Here is an 18,812-nt window from a genome sequence, read left to right as displayed (position 1 = left end):
TTAATACCAAAAAATACAAAGACAGTCTGGGTCTGAGTGATTCATTGCAGTTCATTGGTGAGAAAACATAGACATTGTGGTTAGCACTCTACCCTCAAAGCAAGAAGATGCTGGGTTCGAATCCCGTTCACCCCTTGGGGCCTTTATGTGTAGAGTTTGCATGTTCTCCTCGTGTCTGCGTGGGTTTGCTATGTGTACTCCCATAGCCTAGTAGTCCAAAACATACAGGCTTAATTGGTGACTGAGTGACTGACGATCTCATTCTGTGTCTGTTCCACCGCCCCCCCCCCAACACCCTATATAGCAGGAATAAGTGGTAGATGATGGAAAGATGGATACATCAGGTCTCTGTAATATTAATTTATATTGTATATTACATAAACACGAAACAATTGAAGGTGTTAAAATGACAGTAATTCAATGTGCTGTATATGAATTCCAGTAAATGAGCTGGAACAGAGAGGAAGAAGAACAGCGTGATCCTCTCAAGTGTGCAAATTATAACATGTTCCATCTATTCCTTCTCAACCTTGATAGCATTCGCAAAACTGAAATAGCCAGTACAGACTGATGAAAAGTGAAATCTCGATTTACATGATTTCAAATGCGCTGCAGGACACTCAAGTAAATATTGATCCCAGAGTGACAGAGGACAGCTCATTGGGATGGATGTCACTAGTCACATATTTTCACTCAGAGTGTGTCACGTTACCATTAACTGTGGTGGCCCTGATGGTAATACGACCTTTTAACCAACAATGAGATAATCACATTGAGATTCCTCATGTGCGGCTCCCAGAGCAACAGGATACCCTCATCTAAAAATACAGAGTTGGGTGCAGAACCAGTCCTTGAAGGACTTGAGAGGTCTCTGTGTCTCTTCCAGGGGGCATGTACTCCTCCAATCAGGACAAATCAAAGTGACACTTTTCAGCTACAAATGGGTGAAATGATAAACAGTGGCATATTAGATGTCATGTCTGTTGTCAAAAGCCTCTTGCCCATCGTTTGAGCAATTTATTGTTTGTTTTCCGACAAGGAAAAGTGCCGTGAGCGCACGCATGGAGGGGGAAAAAAACTTAATGGATGAGCACATAACAGGTTCAAAAGCCTCCAGTGCTGACAAATCATTGAGGGCAACCACCCAAACACCATATAGGTAGACAGGACTGGACTTACCAGGAGAGAGAGAGTGAGAGAGAGAGAGAAGGGAGAGAGAGAAGGGAAAGAGAGAAGGGAGAGAGATAGAGAGAGAGAGAAGGGGGAGGGAGAGAGAGAAAGAGGGAGAGAGAGAGCGTGTTGTAGTGAAGTCAATTTTTTTGTCGTCGAACTCCAGCAAATATGAGGATGGAAAGATAATGGCCCACACTGAACAGGATGGCTGAACATCCGCAATTATCAATTTGTATCATTTTATGATGCATTCTGACAAAACAAAACCTGAAGAGGAGCGTCTGCAGAGCAAAGAACAAAGGATCGCATGTGGGTTTTGGACCATTTTTCAGACCAACCTGGTTTATTGAAGAAGGATGGTTATGGAGACCAATTTAACATCTTATTAAAATCACTGGATAAAACATCTCCATGGAAGAATTACTGGGGACTTCTGGGGTATATGCGCCAGGACATGTCGTAACTCTTCATGAACCGTGATAGACTGAGTACTTTTTATGGAAATTGCTTGGAGATTTCATCTCAGCTGAAAGACATACGGCCAGCAATAATAGCACATCACACACACACACACACATACACACACACACACACACACACACACACACACACACATGGACACATGCACACACATACACACAGAGAGAAAAGCCAGCGCCGGCGATCTGTGTGCCTCTGCAATAAGTGGCTGATAAAAAAGCAATAAATTCTCTTAAATAAATACAGTCATCCGGTTGTGCGCCATGGGCGACGAGGCGTCAAACTTCGGGAGAAGCAGGAGGAACGGTGTCTCATCACCAAAACCCAGGACTGGTGAGAACCACGGCAGAACAGAGATTCTGGGCTAAAATAAATCTTATCAAAACTAAAACAATGAGATTGATGATTTTTGGATGAATTGCCAGATTACCACTGTGACAGTTTTTGATGGTTCCGAAAACAAGATTCAGATCTGGACTGTGCTGGACTTGGTCACTTTGATTTGTTCGCTCAGAGATTAAGTGGGAGAGAGAGACATGAAACGTTATCTTTTGTGCTTGAATTAAACGACTACAGCCATATTATTTAATCAATAAGTTAAAAAGGGATCTTCAGTTTTTTTTGCACTATGATGGAACCACCACCATGCTCGAAGAAGAGCCTGTCCCTGTCGCTCCCGGTTCCCCGGGAAGGACAAGCGACTCTAAAGCCTCCGCAGCATCTTTGGAGACAGCCCCGCACCCCGATCAAAATCAAACACCGGGGGTATTCCGACACCGACCGGCATCACCACCGGCACATGGAGCGCTCCGATGCCGTGGATACCAGCGACCGACCAGGACTGAAAAAGTCTCGGATGTCCTGGCCATCGTCCTTTCACGGGACCACAAACACATCCATCGGAAATTGTGTCGGGAATAAACGGTAGGCGAGAGAGGGGAGTGCATTCCAAACATCCCAATAATAGCCCATGCCAGCCCACAAGGCATATGCGTAAACGGGGGGGGGGGGTACATTTTAACGAGTGCGTAATAACGCCGTGTGCCTGAAGGGTTAACTGATATAAAACATTTTCTATCGGGAGGCGGGACGCGTGGGTTTTCAGTGCTGATGCGTTATGCGTCTTTGGATAGACTATGTCAGTTGGGTATGAAGCGCAAACCAGTCCGCCCACTCGAAACGCAGGAGCAGCATCTGTAAATACCAGTAACATTTTTAAGAGCGTCCACATGTTACACCTAGCTGATAAGAGACACCAGGCATGGTCGTTTTAATGGCACCAAAGGTCTAGTGGGTGCGTTCGTGCGTGCAGGGCAACGATATTGCCACCACTCTAATCCAGGCCTTTATCAGCTTTTGCAGAGGCTGCTTTGGGGAGCAGTGGGCGGAAGGCCAAACGTCAAACCCTGGTGCTTACAAGGATGCACCGTACTAGTATAACTCTAAGCTTATACGAACCTGACCTTTGACCCTTTAGGCTTGGTGAATGAGGTGGAGGCTGGCTTGAAAAGACACTCTCCCTGTGGTTTAAATAAGATGTCACAAAGTTATGAATTGTTACCTGCATGTCATAGGACTGTCATGCAGATGCTTTCAGACAGCATCTAATTGCCACATCAGGGCTGCTCTCTTATCTGATATGACAGCAGAAAATTTACTGCATTAGAGTGAGGACGTTCACCAACACTGGAAACAAACAAAGCAGAATGATACGATACATAAACTCCACCATCTAACAGCTCTACCAGCACATAAATTAAATTACAAGATGCATGTTAATCAAACAGATTAGATTAGAGACATCGCATTAGGTAAGTCATGGAACGATACATGTTTTTATAAGATTACTTTGTCCTTACACACCAAATGCTCCATCAATCCTCCCAATAAGACACTAGAATACAGCACATGGATGTTTCTTCAGTGCTAAATTGCTGATTTTTCCATAAAGCTGGACAGGTTTTAGAGAACATCCGAGAATGTACAGCCTGTTCAGTGTGGGTTAGAGTTAGGCAGACTGTTTATGTGATTCATTTTTATTTCACACATATTCCCACCAAGGGGTTTCCATATTTCTGTGAGATTGTCAGAGAGAAAGCTCTCTCTTCCACTGTTCTTTTTGTGACCCAAAATTACCAGATGTTCTTGCAAGAGACAGATATGGCGGGTTTAGAAAGTACTGTTCTGGGGGGATCTGTTTTATTTATTTTTTTTGTTCTTATCATTATTTGTTTCCCTTTTTTTTTTTTTTTTTTTTTTTTGCCACAGACGGCCTTCCCGGCAGGCCCCTGGGAGAGGGGCCAACTCCAGCTGACTGGAGGAAGGGCTGATTTGTATTTTAGTCCCCAGGACACGCTCTGAGGCAGTCCAATCTTTAGTGCATTGGGACTGACTCTGCCTGCCCTTCTCCTTCTGTAGGCGGCAAACCATGAGAGGGCAGAGAGAGAGAGAAAGAGAGAGAGATAATTTGATTCCAACAAGCTCAGTTCTGAGAGCACACCAAGCTGGCTTCAACTGTATGTATGTGTGTGTGTGTGTGTGTGTGCTCATGTGTGTGGAATAGCACATCCGTTAGGTGATGTGTACGAGCTGTGGGTGTTTCTGCTACACACTGGTCAGGAAAGAGGGTGCAAGGAGGAATGGAGGCTGGTAGATAAATATCTGTCATGAGTAGCGGTGAAATGTGTCATGCACAGTGCGAGTGCATGTGTGTGTGCGTTTGTGTGTGTGTGTGTGTGTGTGTGTGTGTGTGTGTGTGTGTGTGTGCATGCGTTCAGAGTTACTTAGAGTGCTGTTCACAGGTTAGTGTCTGACCTGTAGCTTATATGGATTGCACACTACAGGTCTTATCTGTTTTGAAATCAGCTGGAGGCCAGTGATTGCTCTGTTGTGTTAATATTTTCATCTTTTCACATATTAGCGCAGATGTATATTCACCTCTTTGCTTATGTCCAAACAGCAGATGCTTGGAGCTGGATGCCTCATCTCCTCACTGAATATATTAGGCATCTATGTGTCTCCAGCATCTCTGTGTTTTTAGCTCAAGGCTTTGCAGTGAGTCCAGCCTATGGAAAGCAGTTCCACATCTGCATCCTTCATCTGCTCTGCTTACTGTTCTGATAACTCCTATTGATATGAGCTTAATGTCTGCGAATATCCTTTTTTTATAATAAAGTTTCAAAATTTTTAGCTTGGTACAAAATGCATTTTGCCATTAAAATGACAATGTTGTAAAATCTCACATTAGTTAACAAACATCAAGTGACTTCAGTTGTTGGGCATCGGATAAAGTAATTAAGTGATTGGTTGGCCACTGATTGTGCTGATTTGAACAGATGATTGTCGTCTAATGAAGGTGAGCGTTCAGTCACTGAAGTGTTGGTCAAGAAGGTCATCTGGAGGTTTGAAAGATCAATCAGCCTGAGAGCTGCTGGTAGAACAGGTTCAGAAAAGGTTCAGAAAAACAGGTTGTACCGTGTTACTGTAAAACTAATATCCTTGCCTTTGAAAGTGAAGCTCTCCCAGCAGCCATCAGGAGAGGAATGCATGGCTTACAAGAGGGATGCTGTTTTGCATAACTGTTTGAAGAATCATTGTCAGAGACTGTTTTCACTTGTCTATTTCTGTCTCTGTTGTGTCCCACAAAATGAAAGTCTTAGTGGCAATCAGCCCCCCACCCCCAAGAGTGTCAGTTTGTCTCGTCTTCCCACCCCTGGTGTCTTTTATTCGACCGTCTTGTCAGTTCTTTTGTCAGAAGATGCTAATATGAGTGTATCAGTCATCAGGTCCCATGCCCAATATGCTCGGGGAAGTTCCAACATGAAAATGAATGACTGACACTGAACGAGAAACTGCTCTTCCCGCAATTCTGTTGCTATGGTTACTTGTTTTGTGCATTTGTAGAATAGATTTCATTTACCAAAAAAAAAAAAAAAAAAAAGGCAAAGCTTACAGGCACTTGATGGGCTTGGCTGTATAATTTGTCAGTATGTAGCAGATCCCACTGGATAAGCATTATGACTTCTGTGTTTATAAGGTGACAAAGTGCATATTAATGTACCTCTGCTGCAGAACTGCTTTCCCATTATTTTAATCACAGAACAGACCTTTCAGTCCTCTGCAACAATTTCTAACCAAAGCGTCTCTCTCTCTCTCTCTCTCCCTCCCTCACCTACCACTTCATGCATTCTTTACACCATGTCCCCCAAGCCAGGACCCAGGGCTGATTTGTAAGCTGGAGCTGCTCTTTTGCCTGCCTGACTGGCCAGCTGCCATAATAATTTAGTTCATAATGAGGTACAGCTCCAGTTAATTACTACTACAGCTGTATTTTGTTGTTGATCATACATTTACATCTCTACACTCTAGAAAACAAAAAGTCTCATGCAGAGAGTATTCAGGAATTATCCTAGCAAACGTGTTTTAATAGCATTAAGTAATAGACCTCTTATCTCATTTGTCTAGTGGAACCATCTGTTTAAGCTACAGATTGCGCTCTTCTGTGACTACATTGTGCTTTCTCACTACTCTAAGCGCTAATTAGTATCTGGAAGCAGTTCATGTACTGGAACGTCGCTCATTTTTGGTAGGCTCAGGCAGATCACATACACCTCGGGTAAAAGCCATCCCAGATTTTTTAGCAAAGAAAGCAAACAAAGAAAGTATGCCGCTCTCATCCAAGGCCCTTCTTTGTATCTGTTTTCTGCTCCTCACTTTCTCACTGGAGGTTCCTCAGATGCTTAGGCCACTGGTAACCACATTCAGAACAGTCACTTTGTGTCGTGAGTTGACTGGAAACCCTGGCATTTTTGCATTTTAATTAACTTCACACTGAATCCTCTCAAAGTGGTGATACACTCCACATTTGTCTTTTTTGTTTTTTTGTTGTGTGAGTGGATGGGCAAGAATCCCAGCAAGAGGAAACAAAATGAGCCACAGCATCAGAACTCTAAGTTGCACAAGTCCACCTGTTACATACTGTTTGCAACTAATCTGCTTACATTTTGTCTGCAACAACACAGTCCTTATCCTCATTACATATCATGTTCATGACCATTAAATCGCCTTTATGGAACTTTCTGCCCAAGTTTATTATGTGACAGTTTCTTTTGCCTCTCTTAAGACGCCCATTGTGATTGTGATAAGCCTTATGCTGGCTATTTTTCACTTCTTATCTAATAATATTGTTTGAATCACTCTTTTGTCCACAAAAATTACAGTCTTTGATTGCTGCATTTCTCTCTCTTTGATCCTCTGTCCTCTCTGTGCTTCATTTCACCCCAGTGTAAATGGAGCGTATTGATTCCACCTCTATTTTTGTTCTGCGCTTTGTCTCTCTATTGTGTGGCCCATCTCGCTGGTTCCCTGTAGCTTCTGAGATTTTCTCTGATAGACTTGTTCTTGCTTACAGCAGCATTAAGCACACATCTTGTCTCACATAAATCTATCATTTCATCCCACTCTCCCTCTCTCGTCTACTGAGATCGTCAGCCGCTTGCAGATTGTCTTCTCCCTGAAAACCATATCTGAATCCCAAGCTGTTATATTCCCATGGGTGGAATGAACTGCCCACCACTGACAGGGTGCAGTTTTTATTTCATCTCCTATATCCTTCCCCTTAAGGGGATCTTTATACTGATGTAATTCTTTATTCTTAATGCTCTAGCCTTCAAAAATCGCAGACTTCAAGGGCAGAGCAGACACAAAAACCTTCCACGTATGCATGGCATCAGCTGCCATTAAAGAGGGAGCTCAAACAGAACTGTGCCTCGTACAGCAAGAAGGAAAAACAGTTAATGATTATGTTGTGAAATAAAAATACATGCTAAAAACCATCCTGCATGGATTAGGAATAAACGTTTTTTTTTGGATTTACTTTTCTATTAAATCAGAAATATAATGCTTTTCATCAGTGAAAGTAGTCATTTAGTCTTTAAGCCCATAGCTGCTAAGAACTACAAGGAAAACCCTATTTAGTGTAATCAAGTCACGGACTTAAAAGCCAGAAAAAGGCTGAGCAAGGGAGAATTTAAATGTCAAAATGTGTGGCATATTCAATTTCAGAATAAGTTTCAGTCTTTCACCTCTCAGCAAACATCTACACTTGAGAGAAAACTGTAATATGATGCTCGTTCTCCGTGAGGATACCGTACTACATAGATGTGGGAAGAAGGATAATGTGTCAGTGTCGCATAACAGTAGGTGAGGCAGACCGCCATAATTCAGAAACAGTCGGCAGCTACTGATGCTGTGGCACAGAGTGATGCCACAGAGGGGATAACCACACTGAAATGTGCTTTAGGCTGCTGTCGAAACACAGATTTGTCTAAAGGACTAAGACTGACAGCTGTGTGTTAGTGTGACACACACACACATACACAGTGGAGCAGAAAGAACAAATAGCGTACACCTGTCGAGCAGAGGGTCGTGTCAGACTAATACAAGGTACGTCAAGGGAGCCCAGAAAGAGCCTAGTTCAAATCAAGAACTCGCAACAAATCAGAGCTGAAAAGGGTGAAGGAGTGCACCTGGAGAACACACTTGGCACGGACAGACGCAGATGAAGACCGCATGCTCGTTCAGCTGCCTGCTGATGCCAGCGTCTCATCTGAGGTATCACTTCCAGACCTCCTGCTCTGGGACAGTGTTCATGCCCAAAATTACTGGCAGAGTGTCAGCATCACTCGATGATTATGAGAGTGTCAGTCCTGTTTAGAGAAAAAGGACAGATGGCATTAATAATGGCTTACCAAATCATAGACCTCCTTACTGTACACTGTGGCCCTAGTCCTAACAAACATGACCTAGAGTTTTTTCAGATTTTCATTGTATTCTGTTCACAGTATAAACCATTATTATACATTCTGCCTATAAGCCATGATGTGAGAAAACATATATAGGGAAGTGGTTTGTTTTCGCCCATTCTTGTCCATTTATGTTCTGACTCAGCTGTGCTGCTGTTGTGTAAGCTTGACTGGGAAAATGCTGCAAACAACGGCAAATAATCTTGAGTTGCTATCAAAACAATAACAGTACAAGAACTTGCTAAAATATTCATTGCCATTTGGGCTGTTGTCAGATAAAAACACTCAGTAGTGATACAGGAGACATTCCTAATTCTTTCACCTAAATGAAAGAAGGAATACTACAACTAAAAATCTATAATTCAATAAAAAGTTGCACAATCAGTGTTAATTAAATAACATTTAAATATTGTCATGATTATTATTACTGATAGCTGAATAGCTGATTTGGCAATTTTATATATTATTGGATAGTTTAATCTCTAATTATATTTTTTAGATAATTTAAAATTGTTTAGGTAAAATCTTAATTTGTAAAGTTATTCTACTTGTGAAATAAACCTATTGAGCAAAAAGTACAATATTTCCCTCTGAGCTGCAGGAGAGTAAAATGGAGCTACCTCAAAATTTAACTTTATTATACTACTTATATAAATGCACTTATTTACTTTCCATCACAGCTAAAACAATTACAAAACTAGATTAAACTTTTCTGTCTGTGCTGTGTTGCAATGGTAAAGCTGAACTCCAGTCTTCAAAAATATGCATCACAATGTGAGCATGTTAATGCCAGGGTGACTTATGCAGCACAGGGACCATGTGTGCAGTGTATTTTTACTGTACATGGCAGGTGTTATTGATGCCAGCTTGAGCTTGTACTTAGGAATGCATTCTGTGTGTCATTTTGTGTTGAGGTCTTGGAAAAATATTTTTTTATTGCCACAGAAAACTATCAAAAAATGCCAAACATATTTCATAGGCTTTGTAAATAACATACATAACAAAATAATACAAGCAATCTGTGCAGCTGCAGTTTGTGGGAACGCTTGAGAATTTTACATAATGCATGAAGCAGCTGATGATTTATAACCGAGTGAAGGTACAGTATACAGTCTGAGGCACACTGTTTAATCTGTTAGAATAGCAGGCTCTGTTCCAGCTCCTGACCTCTGCTAGATCAGTGTGTTTGCATAACCTGTCTTGTCAGAGCAGTGAGCCGATTTCTTGTAGGTCATGTTCATGTTCACACATTAACAGTCAACATTCAGGATGCTGGAGGGCAGAGAGGAAAATAAAGGCATGGCCGAAGGGTTCAGAGTGATATTTTCATTTGATGCTCTGCTTTTCAGTTTGAGATCTGCTTTTTTTTTTTTTTTTTTTGGGCCACATCCACAGCAGGAGTCTTTCAGGGACATTAAACTCTGACTGGATGGAATTTCTAATGATGCTGACGCAGCTTGGGAGGTGTATTTTAGCTTCAACATAAACAAAGTAATTACCACCAGTGAGGCCTTAGTCTGGGTTTCCTCTCTCTTTCTCCTTAACACTCTCTCTCATTTTTGTTGTGTGTGTATCTAGGGGGTTATTGCGTGATTGCTTGTGCGAATTGGGGGTTTTGTTGTGAGAGGTTTCTTTAAAGAAGATCAGTAGCTATTGAGTCTTCTCTCACACATGAAGTTACTCTTTTTTTTTTTTTTTTTTTTGTTGGCGTTTGCCATTCAGGATCAACTTGAAAGGGTTCTGGTGCAATCCACTGTATCGTCAGTGCCCAGTAAAAGATTCAATGTGCCCCTGAGGAAGGATACCTAATTCCTATGTATGTTTGCATCAGCATAGTATAAAGTCACAGAGTGGATAGCTAAGAAAATACCAATGAAACATCCTAGTTTAACAGCAGCAGAAGAAGAAAGAATAATCAGGTGCTCCCCAGCTCATAGACACATAGATGCTTTAATATAGGGCACACTCTAAGGTCATTCCTGTGCATCAAACAGGTGGGATGAGGGAAGCCGACACCAGGGAGAAGGTGTGAAGATAAAGAGAGTGGACACGAACAGAAGGTAACGTGGCAAACGACGAAGCATGCATGTCTCTGGAGAATAGAGAATAAGGGCGGTTGTCTTTATAGATTACTGACAACTGTGTATTTTGTCATACCAAATTTGATGCAAGACCTGTCTGTGATTGGTCATGCCCCTTGCCTCTTTTGGTTGCACAAGCTAGTGATGTTGTGCACATGAAGATCAGGCCACCTCTTTCTCTATAGGGTGCTATAAATAGGGGGAGTGAAGCCCCAGGCTCTCAGTGTAATGAGATTAAACCAAACCAGCCTCAGCTCCCAGTGTTTTATTGAGCTTCAGTTCAGAGCTTTCAGTTTCCATTCTGTATTTCAATATGTATAAGAAAGATATTGAGTGCGGCTGCTTCAGCGTGGAGTCTGTAGGAACATTTGGTTGTGCTTCAGTATAAGTGTGTGTTTGAATGTGTGTGTGTGTGCATGTGTGTGTGTGTGTATGAGAAGGCAGGAACAGCAAGAGTGAGAGATAATGTGAAAGACTTGTGTGAGTATGTGTGTAATGTCCTCATTTTGCATCCTGCAGGGCATGGCACATCTCGTAAAGATGTGTTCATCATGATAGTAAACAATTTGTCATAATGTTTTGCTTGAAATTACCCAGAATTCCCCCCAATTTGCTTCCTGACTTTCCAGTATTTTCCCTAATATGCAACTGAGGCCCATCTGTTGCTGCCAGTGGAAAACTGATAGTTAATCTCAGCACAAGGCTTGTGCATTGCTTTTGTTGAATCCTGTTCTTTGAAACGCACAGAGGCAGAGAGCTGTACTGGCACAGCTATTGTGGCTGAATGTGTGTGAGCATGTGCTCGTATGAATGCTTTTGTGAGATGGAAAGTGTCTGGGGACGTGCAGAGTGGGAGACATCCATTCTGTTTGGACATACTGCTGATTATCACAGTCCAACTCTGACGTTTTGGAACGGTCTGCTAGACTCTCACTGCCTTTCCTACCACGTTGCTCAGGCCTCATTACCCAATCACAGTTTCTTCCTCCATCATTTTGCCATCAGTCAGGGTGCACTTGGCTCCCCAGGTTCACTCAATTCTCTGCTGATAAATATATCTGTTATTCAACTCATGGTTCTGTTCCCACTAGCAGGAAACATAGCATTATCGACATCATTTGCACCTCTAAGACTCATCAGAACAACTCATCATCAGTGGTCAGTGTAAAAGAAAGGCAGCAAGAGCAGAGTTTGATTCTTCTATTACAGAGGTAATCATAAGCTAAAAGCAAAATGTATCCATCTTTTACAGTTTTGTATTTAGCAGCAACCTTTCCAGATGCCTCTGGATAGATAAGAGATCATATAGGTGAATGGATAGGACTTTTGGCCAGGTCTGGCCACTACAGTGTGACAGAATAAAATCAGACAGATGCTGAAAGGTTCAAGCTGCTGGCATGCCGTGATGTGACAGAGAAAAAATGAGTGTGGAGAAAGAAAGGGCACATTTAAACTGGGGAACAATTTTGAAGCCTAAAATTATAGGGCTCATGCTTCAAAAAAATGGAGATTTTGTAGGATGACAAGGTAGTGAAAGACATAAGGATTACAAATGGCAAATTGGCTCATCAGACAAGCATGTTTCATTTACAGCCCCACCTCAAGGCAATGGCAGTTTCAGGACAAATGAATCCATGCACATAATCCTGCCTTCTCCTCACTAATGATATCTAACTGCTATCTAAGATAATCACACGGCCTCCCTTATTGTTCTCTGACTAACATGATTCTCCTGGTTAACGCCTATTATAACAGCACTATAATTGTCGTACAGTTTTTCTAATTGTCCTTGAAATGTATGGTATATTTTATTTCCAGGGTTGTAATTTACCTAACCATAAAAGACTAAGCTTTTGATTTTGATGATGACATCATCTTTTTTGGTAAAATCCTAAAAAGTGAATAAAAAATCAGTGTGCATCATAGTAAGCGTTATCAAAATAGGTACATTTAAAGCAGTTATATTTTTATGATAACAACAGAGCGAATGAGCCCGTGTGATGTGAGAGGATTTGTTTGATGAACCCACAGAGAATTATCACCAGACTCTGCAGTTTACTATAGCTCTACAAAGCCTTACAGCATGTCAGCTCATATTTTTTGTTTTATGATCTGAAACTAAACTGTTTCAGGTCATAAAAAAAAAAAAAACCAAGAAGAGTATGACCTAGTCAATTTATCAACTTGCATGTTGTTCACATTTCAACATCACACGGGATGTTAATTGCTTGTTTAAATATCTGTTTTCAGGAGATTCAGAGAATAAAATGAGTTGTGTTTGATGGATGTTTTTTTTTTTTTATTCCTCTTCATCTAACGAAGCTCACTTTTGACTGCACCGCTTTTTACCTTGATGACTTTTAGCACTAAACACAAAGTTAAATATAAAGGACAATACAGCAAAATGAACAATTTACTGGTGCGCTCACCAGTGTTCATCCATGCCATGAATGCATTACGGGACAATTCGGAGCATCAAGTGAAATGGACCATTTCACTGTGTGTTTAAATCAACCTTGAATGCTTTCACACTCAGCTGCACCCTGCTCAGCGTTTGTTTTTGTACCACATTATATCAGCAATTATCTATCATTGTATTAAGCAGCCAGCTATCTTTGTACTGGAGAATATGTATGACAAATCAGTTGCCAAGACTGCGTATTAGTCTGCATTTCACTCCAAGGTTCAATTAAATATTTTAGACTTACAGAGGGAATATGCAGATTTGCAGAATGCAGAATGCAGAATGATAGATAGATAGATAGATAGATAGATAGATAGATAGATAGATAGATAGATAGATAGACTCCTACATTAACCAAGAGTGGCAGACTGAGTGAAAAGACAGATGGAGAAAAAGATGGAGAGAAAGATAGTGAGATGGTGAGGAGGAACAGAGCCACAGTGACACAAAGGTAGCTCTGGATGACTCACACTTCCCTCTCCCTCTCTCTCTCTTCATCTCTCTCCAGTCTGGATTAAAATAAAAGAGGCCCAGCAGCCCCAGCCTGCAGAGAGGGAGTTACACACTCCATCTCAGGGATAGGGTGATGCACTAAAAATACCACGCCTTGCGTGGGCTTTTGGAGGTGGGGTTGGGGGGTGCAGGTGGAACAGAGGGTGGGTAAGGTTGGGCACAGTCTGGGGAGAGGTTATAGATGTTTGGCTGTGAAGTAGAGATTCCAGTAGTATGTCTACTTTTTCAACAGTCCAGCACATTTATTTTTCCTATTGCATTTTTCATTATCTGAGCTCACAATGTGCACATACTGGGTTTTGTCAAAGCACTAGGAACACTGGTCAATGCAGTTAAAATCTAGTTCATTAAGCAAAATGTAGCTACTGCTTTTCTATTACTGACCAGAATCCCTAGTATTTATCACATCCCATCTGCTTGCATCTCCTTTTTTGAAACTCCATTAAACATCAAAAGCAAATCAATATTAGTCTGTTGCTCTCGTTGCTTCAGAATTGTTACTCTCCAAGTTGAGGAGTTCATCTCTCAACTCCTAATTTATCTGGATGCGAGTGGCAGGAAACTACACAGAGCACCAATTGAACATGTCGCTCCATCTGTCATCTCTCAGGATGGCTCTCTGTGTCAGCTGATCCATCTGTTTAGCCCAGCCCCAGTCTCCACAGCAGCAGAGAGGAGGAGAAACACAGTGAAACTCCTGTAACACAAGGCTACAAAGTGCTTTTTGAGAGGAACAATGCTCATTATACAAACAGTTCCTCTGGTTCCTCCCTTGATATTTGGGAATCAGAACACTGGATATAAAAAGAGTTGGGTGTTGGGAGTCATGATTCTTAAATACTTAACTTTCACATTAAATGGCCTCCAGGGTTCGGTGTGCCTAACCTCAGCTGCAGTTGTTTTACTTTACATGTGGTCACAATGATAATGGAGACAGAATGAGGACACTGATAAGAAGAGGGACAGAAGAAAAAAAAAGAGAACGAAACAGGAAATAATAAATCCATTCGGCGCTGATGCCCGCTGTTTCTGATGCATGCTGCGAAAGAGCAGACAACCACATGGTAGTATGCAAAAATATGATGCATTTAGATGCATGTTGGTCTTTCATTCTTTTTGTTTTAGTCCAAGCCAGTGGCCATGAGGCTTAAATGGTGGCTTTCAGCTTCTTGGTCCCTAAATTTTAGGACAGTACACCAGAAAAATGTTCCTAAACACACAGGCTAGGCAACCAGGGAGTTTTTATGGCTACCCAAGGAAATATTCTTGACTGGCCAAATCAGTCATCTGACCTGAGTCCAACTGAGCATGTGTTTCACTTTCATAAGACCAGACTGAATGCAAAAAGGCCACAAAACAAGCAAGAAGTGAAGATGGCCACAGTACAGGCCTGGCAGAGCATCATTGGGGAAGATGCCAAGTATGTGAATGTTGTGCCTGCATAGGTTTTTAATCCAATATTAAATATGATGATGATTTATTTTAACCTCAAAAATTTCCAGCTAAATCCAACGTGCTGTAGTACAGCACAAAGATATGTGGAGGTCATATCAGTTTCTGGGTCCAGTCTAACAATCTTACAATCTAACACACATTTGCTGTGTGATGTACAGGCTATGTCGCAAAGTTGTATCTAAACAGAGCTGAAAGTCAAATCAACTGTAAAGACCAAATGCGTGTGACAGATACGAGTTGATCCTCACTTGAGTAGAGACTCCTTGCTAGTTTTTAGGAGTTCAGGTATCTGCTGATGGTGATAAAAAGTGACGGACGTCTCTGGTGGGTTTCGAAAAATACAGAGTGCAAGATAATCCACAGAGCAGCAAAGCCAATATTCCTCGAGTGAAAGAAAACACTGGCCTAAGAGCTTTGTGCATCTAATATGAAGCATTCAATCCAGGTGGAATTTGTTTTGTGTAGTGCATTAATAGATTAAAAGGGCTGTCGGTGGAGTCGCCTGTTGCTGTGCAGGATAAAGGCTGATTATTGTGAGTAGTGTAACTCATAAAATAAATCCCTTTCCAGTGGCATTTGCCAGGTGTGTGATTACAGCCAATCCCTCGGGTTTCTTCCTAAAAGGCTGGGGCTGGCTCTCTGTGTTCAGCCTCTCCGAGTTGGGTCGGTGATCCTGTGGCCAGCGTAATCCTGTAATCCCCGCTCTGTGATCTGACCATAGTGCGTCTGAGAGCTGGGTGGGTGGGAGAACCTATGCTTGAAGCAGATAGTGGGTTGGGCAAACAGGGGCAGGGTTGAGGGATGTTCGAGCTTTTGTGATGTAAAATATGAAATTATTGCAACCTAAAAACGTGAATTCCCTGACTTCATGTTTGTTCTGTTTAGTCATTAGTTTTTTTAATGTATGAGTAATAATCTAAAGACAAATCTAAGTTAATAAAAACAGCAAATAAGTATTCAGTCATTTTGAGTTTCAAGTCAGATTTGCTTTTCATGAGAAACCTGGAAAGTTGCATCGTGATAGACTTGAATATTATGTTCACAGCTATATTGAGTCCAGTAGTGAAATGTGGATCTCTCTACAGCTCTGGTGACTTATAAACTGAGACTGCAGGGGTAGGGGATGAAGTGGATTTGAATTTTCATCTGGGTTAACATTGTTTTTTATTTTTATCCAAGAAAATATCTGACTCATCTGAGATCCATGCATGAAAAGAATTACAACGAGCCTCCATCATGCAACTGTACTGGATAAAGACTGGGTTTCTAGGGCTTTGAGTCGAATACAATGTATGCTGGGAATAAAAATTAATTATATAATAAGTCCTGAAATGATTGACAGTAACTAGAATATTTATCTAATTGCAATCTATCTATTACATTTGACTAAATTGTAATAAAATACACATATAAATACTGAAAAAATGAAATTATATAATTGTACAGTGTGACAAAACTGTCACTGTTATATTGGCAGACTTCCCGCAGCCTTATCCAACTGTACTTGACAGTCTCATGTGTTTTCCCCTCCTCCATCTATATCATTGCTTTATTCTCATCTGTGAAGCTCCACTGGCCGGACGTCCTCTCTTTGACCATATGTCATGGTGCCGGCACTTTCCCTCCAGAGCTTCTGCTTCTTGTGCATCCTACTGTAAATGTCGCCATTAAAATTGAAGCAGCTCTGTCTTTCTTCCTCTCCTTTGAGTGTCTGAGAAGCACAAAGGGCAAGCTGAGGCAAGCAGAGATGGCAATAAAATAAAAGTAAAAATAATAAAAACCTCTAATGTGCTTGATAGATTTGGAGCAATAGAGTACAGCTGTGATTATATGGTCAGCCTATAAAGCAGCACCCTTTCCCAATCTGCAATTCCCCATTCCTCTTCCGCTCAACTCCCCTTACTGACACCCCCACACTGGTAGCAATCAGCCAGGTGCTAAATGCCTGGGTGAGGCATAGCTCATGGGTGGTTGGGGGAGGGGGGGGTAGTGGAAGCTGGTGGTGTTTTTTTTGTGTGTGTGTGTGAGTCGGGGGGGGGGGGCAATTGCACGTGGAAATAAGCATCTGTGCTTGCTTGGCAGAGGAGGAAGCGTGGGCAGGAAATAACTGTCATTCTCTACAGAGGCTGACAGTACGCAGTATGTACGTGTGTGTCGTGGGGAGAAAGGGTGATGAACTCAGGTTAATCATTAACTTAGTGAAATGAAGAGAATGAGAAGAGGAAGTGTTGGTAGGGGGAAGTACTGTGAGTGTGTATATATATATATATATATATATATATATATATATATGTTTTTTTTTTTTTTAAGTAGCTTAAATGAATCATCCCCTCAGAGAGCCCTGATTAATGGCAGTGAACAGTGTGACGAAGGGAAAGGAGTGCTGACACCAACCAGACTGCTGGGAAATCACTGATGCGCAGCAGGTTGCACCAGCGAAGGGCTTCCTCGTGATTATTGTTAATGTACAATCGATCACAAGAGAGGGTCAGTGGAGGGGGTATATGTAAATCTCCTGCTCCTACAGACTTAAAGGTCTAATTAAACTGATCCCTGCATTGACTCAGGGGTTCCAAAGCCTTTTTGAAGCATGTCGTATTAATGACACGAAATCAAGCTCCGTCTTTTGTTGCACAAATGTCTACAGAGAAGAGAGAAAATTAGAGCTGTTACAGAAAAGTCTAATTTTCTTATTCTGCACACAAGGATTCTCTGTAGGAAGATGCATAGTGATAATTTAATAGCCAGACTAGTACTAAATTAAATAGCTGTGTATAAGGTGTCTCCACCGAAATGCCATTTAATTTGATGTTACACAGCCACTGCACATGCATTTAATATGTTTTATTCAATCAGTGAACACTTTTTTTTACTCATGTAAAAGGATACAGAGCGGTGTTGTTAACTGCACCCCATCCTGACAGAGATGGTTTGTTATCTACCATGAGGAGTCACTCAGCTAGCACAAAATCCCTCTCCCTCTGAAACCTCTGATCATCATTGTCCGAAGCAACACACACCAGGGACTCTGCTTTTGCATAATGAAACCATGAGAGCTGCCCACAGACCAGTTTATAATCACTCCACGTACAGTGTGTGTGTGTATGTGTGAGTGGGGTGGGGGTTCACCTTTTTGTAGTGTGTTGCAGTGACAACAAAAGGGCTTCAGCAGTAATTCTCATCTCATCTGTGAATGTGCTGAAGTACAACATGGGGGTGTGTTTGTGCCAGTGTGCATGTCCATGTGTGCATGTGTGTCTATGGATCCACGTGTGTGCGTGAGTCACTTTGAGAGGTTTCACTGGTTATTATTGAGCTGGGACCCAGTATTTAATATAAGATAGAATAATTGTCTCTCCATCGGCTCTCCAGAGATCACAATAGTAACCCTCTTGTGAATTAGAATTCTTGACATTTTCCCAAAGTCTGTCTTCAAACAGCACCGTTCAAACAGACTGGATGTGATACCTTTTTCATAAGTGACTTTCCAAGATGAAATTTACCATCTGTCCCCAGCGGGTAATAAACAAATGACAGTACCTCTCTAACAGGAAGAAAAGGGAAAAAAGCGAGGCTCCGAAGACAGGGTAAACTACTGAATATATAAGGCAAGAGGAGAGTAGCAAAAAGCTTGACATCTTATCTTTTCTGTGTTCTTCACTGTGCTCAGGCTTTAAGCTCCTTGCTGAAAGGAGGAACATTGAATTCATGCAGCAGGTTTTTCTTGTGCTCTTTTTTATGCTGGCTGCTGTTGCAGAAATAAAAGACTGAAGGAAAAGCAGATACTATTCACAATTCATCTAATTTGTGCTCTTAGTTGCTACGTGCAAATTAAATTGTTAC

General features: G+C 41.5%; 1 protein-coding gene across 2 annotated transcripts in view; it reads left to right on the top strand.

The window, feature by feature from the left end:
• The first annotated feature begins 1,336 nt into the window (after positions 1-1,336).
• Positions 1,337-18,812, top strand: part of pde4a (phosphodiesterase 4A, cAMP-specific) — a 36,417-nt gene continuing 18,941 nt past the window's right edge. For both annotated transcript variants that reach the window (XM_026324660.1, XM_026324659.1), the window contains exon 1: positions 1,337-2,577. In XM_026324660.1, coding sequence (XP_026180445.1) covers positions 2,282-2,577 — 296 coding nt within the window. In that variant the 5' untranslated portion in view covers positions 1,337-2,281. The remainder of the gene's footprint in view (positions 2,578-18,812) is intronic.

The sequence above is a fragment of the Mastacembelus armatus genome, chromosome 8 (genome assembly GCF_900324485.2).
Source record: "Mastacembelus armatus chromosome 8, fMasArm1.2, whole genome shotgun sequence".
Classification (NCBI taxonomy): domain Eukaryota; kingdom Metazoa; phylum Chordata; class Actinopteri; order Synbranchiformes; family Mastacembelidae; genus Mastacembelus; species Mastacembelus armatus.
The sequence above is the reverse complement of the archived record's forward strand: the minus strand, read 5'-3'. Positions and strand labels throughout refer to the sequence as shown.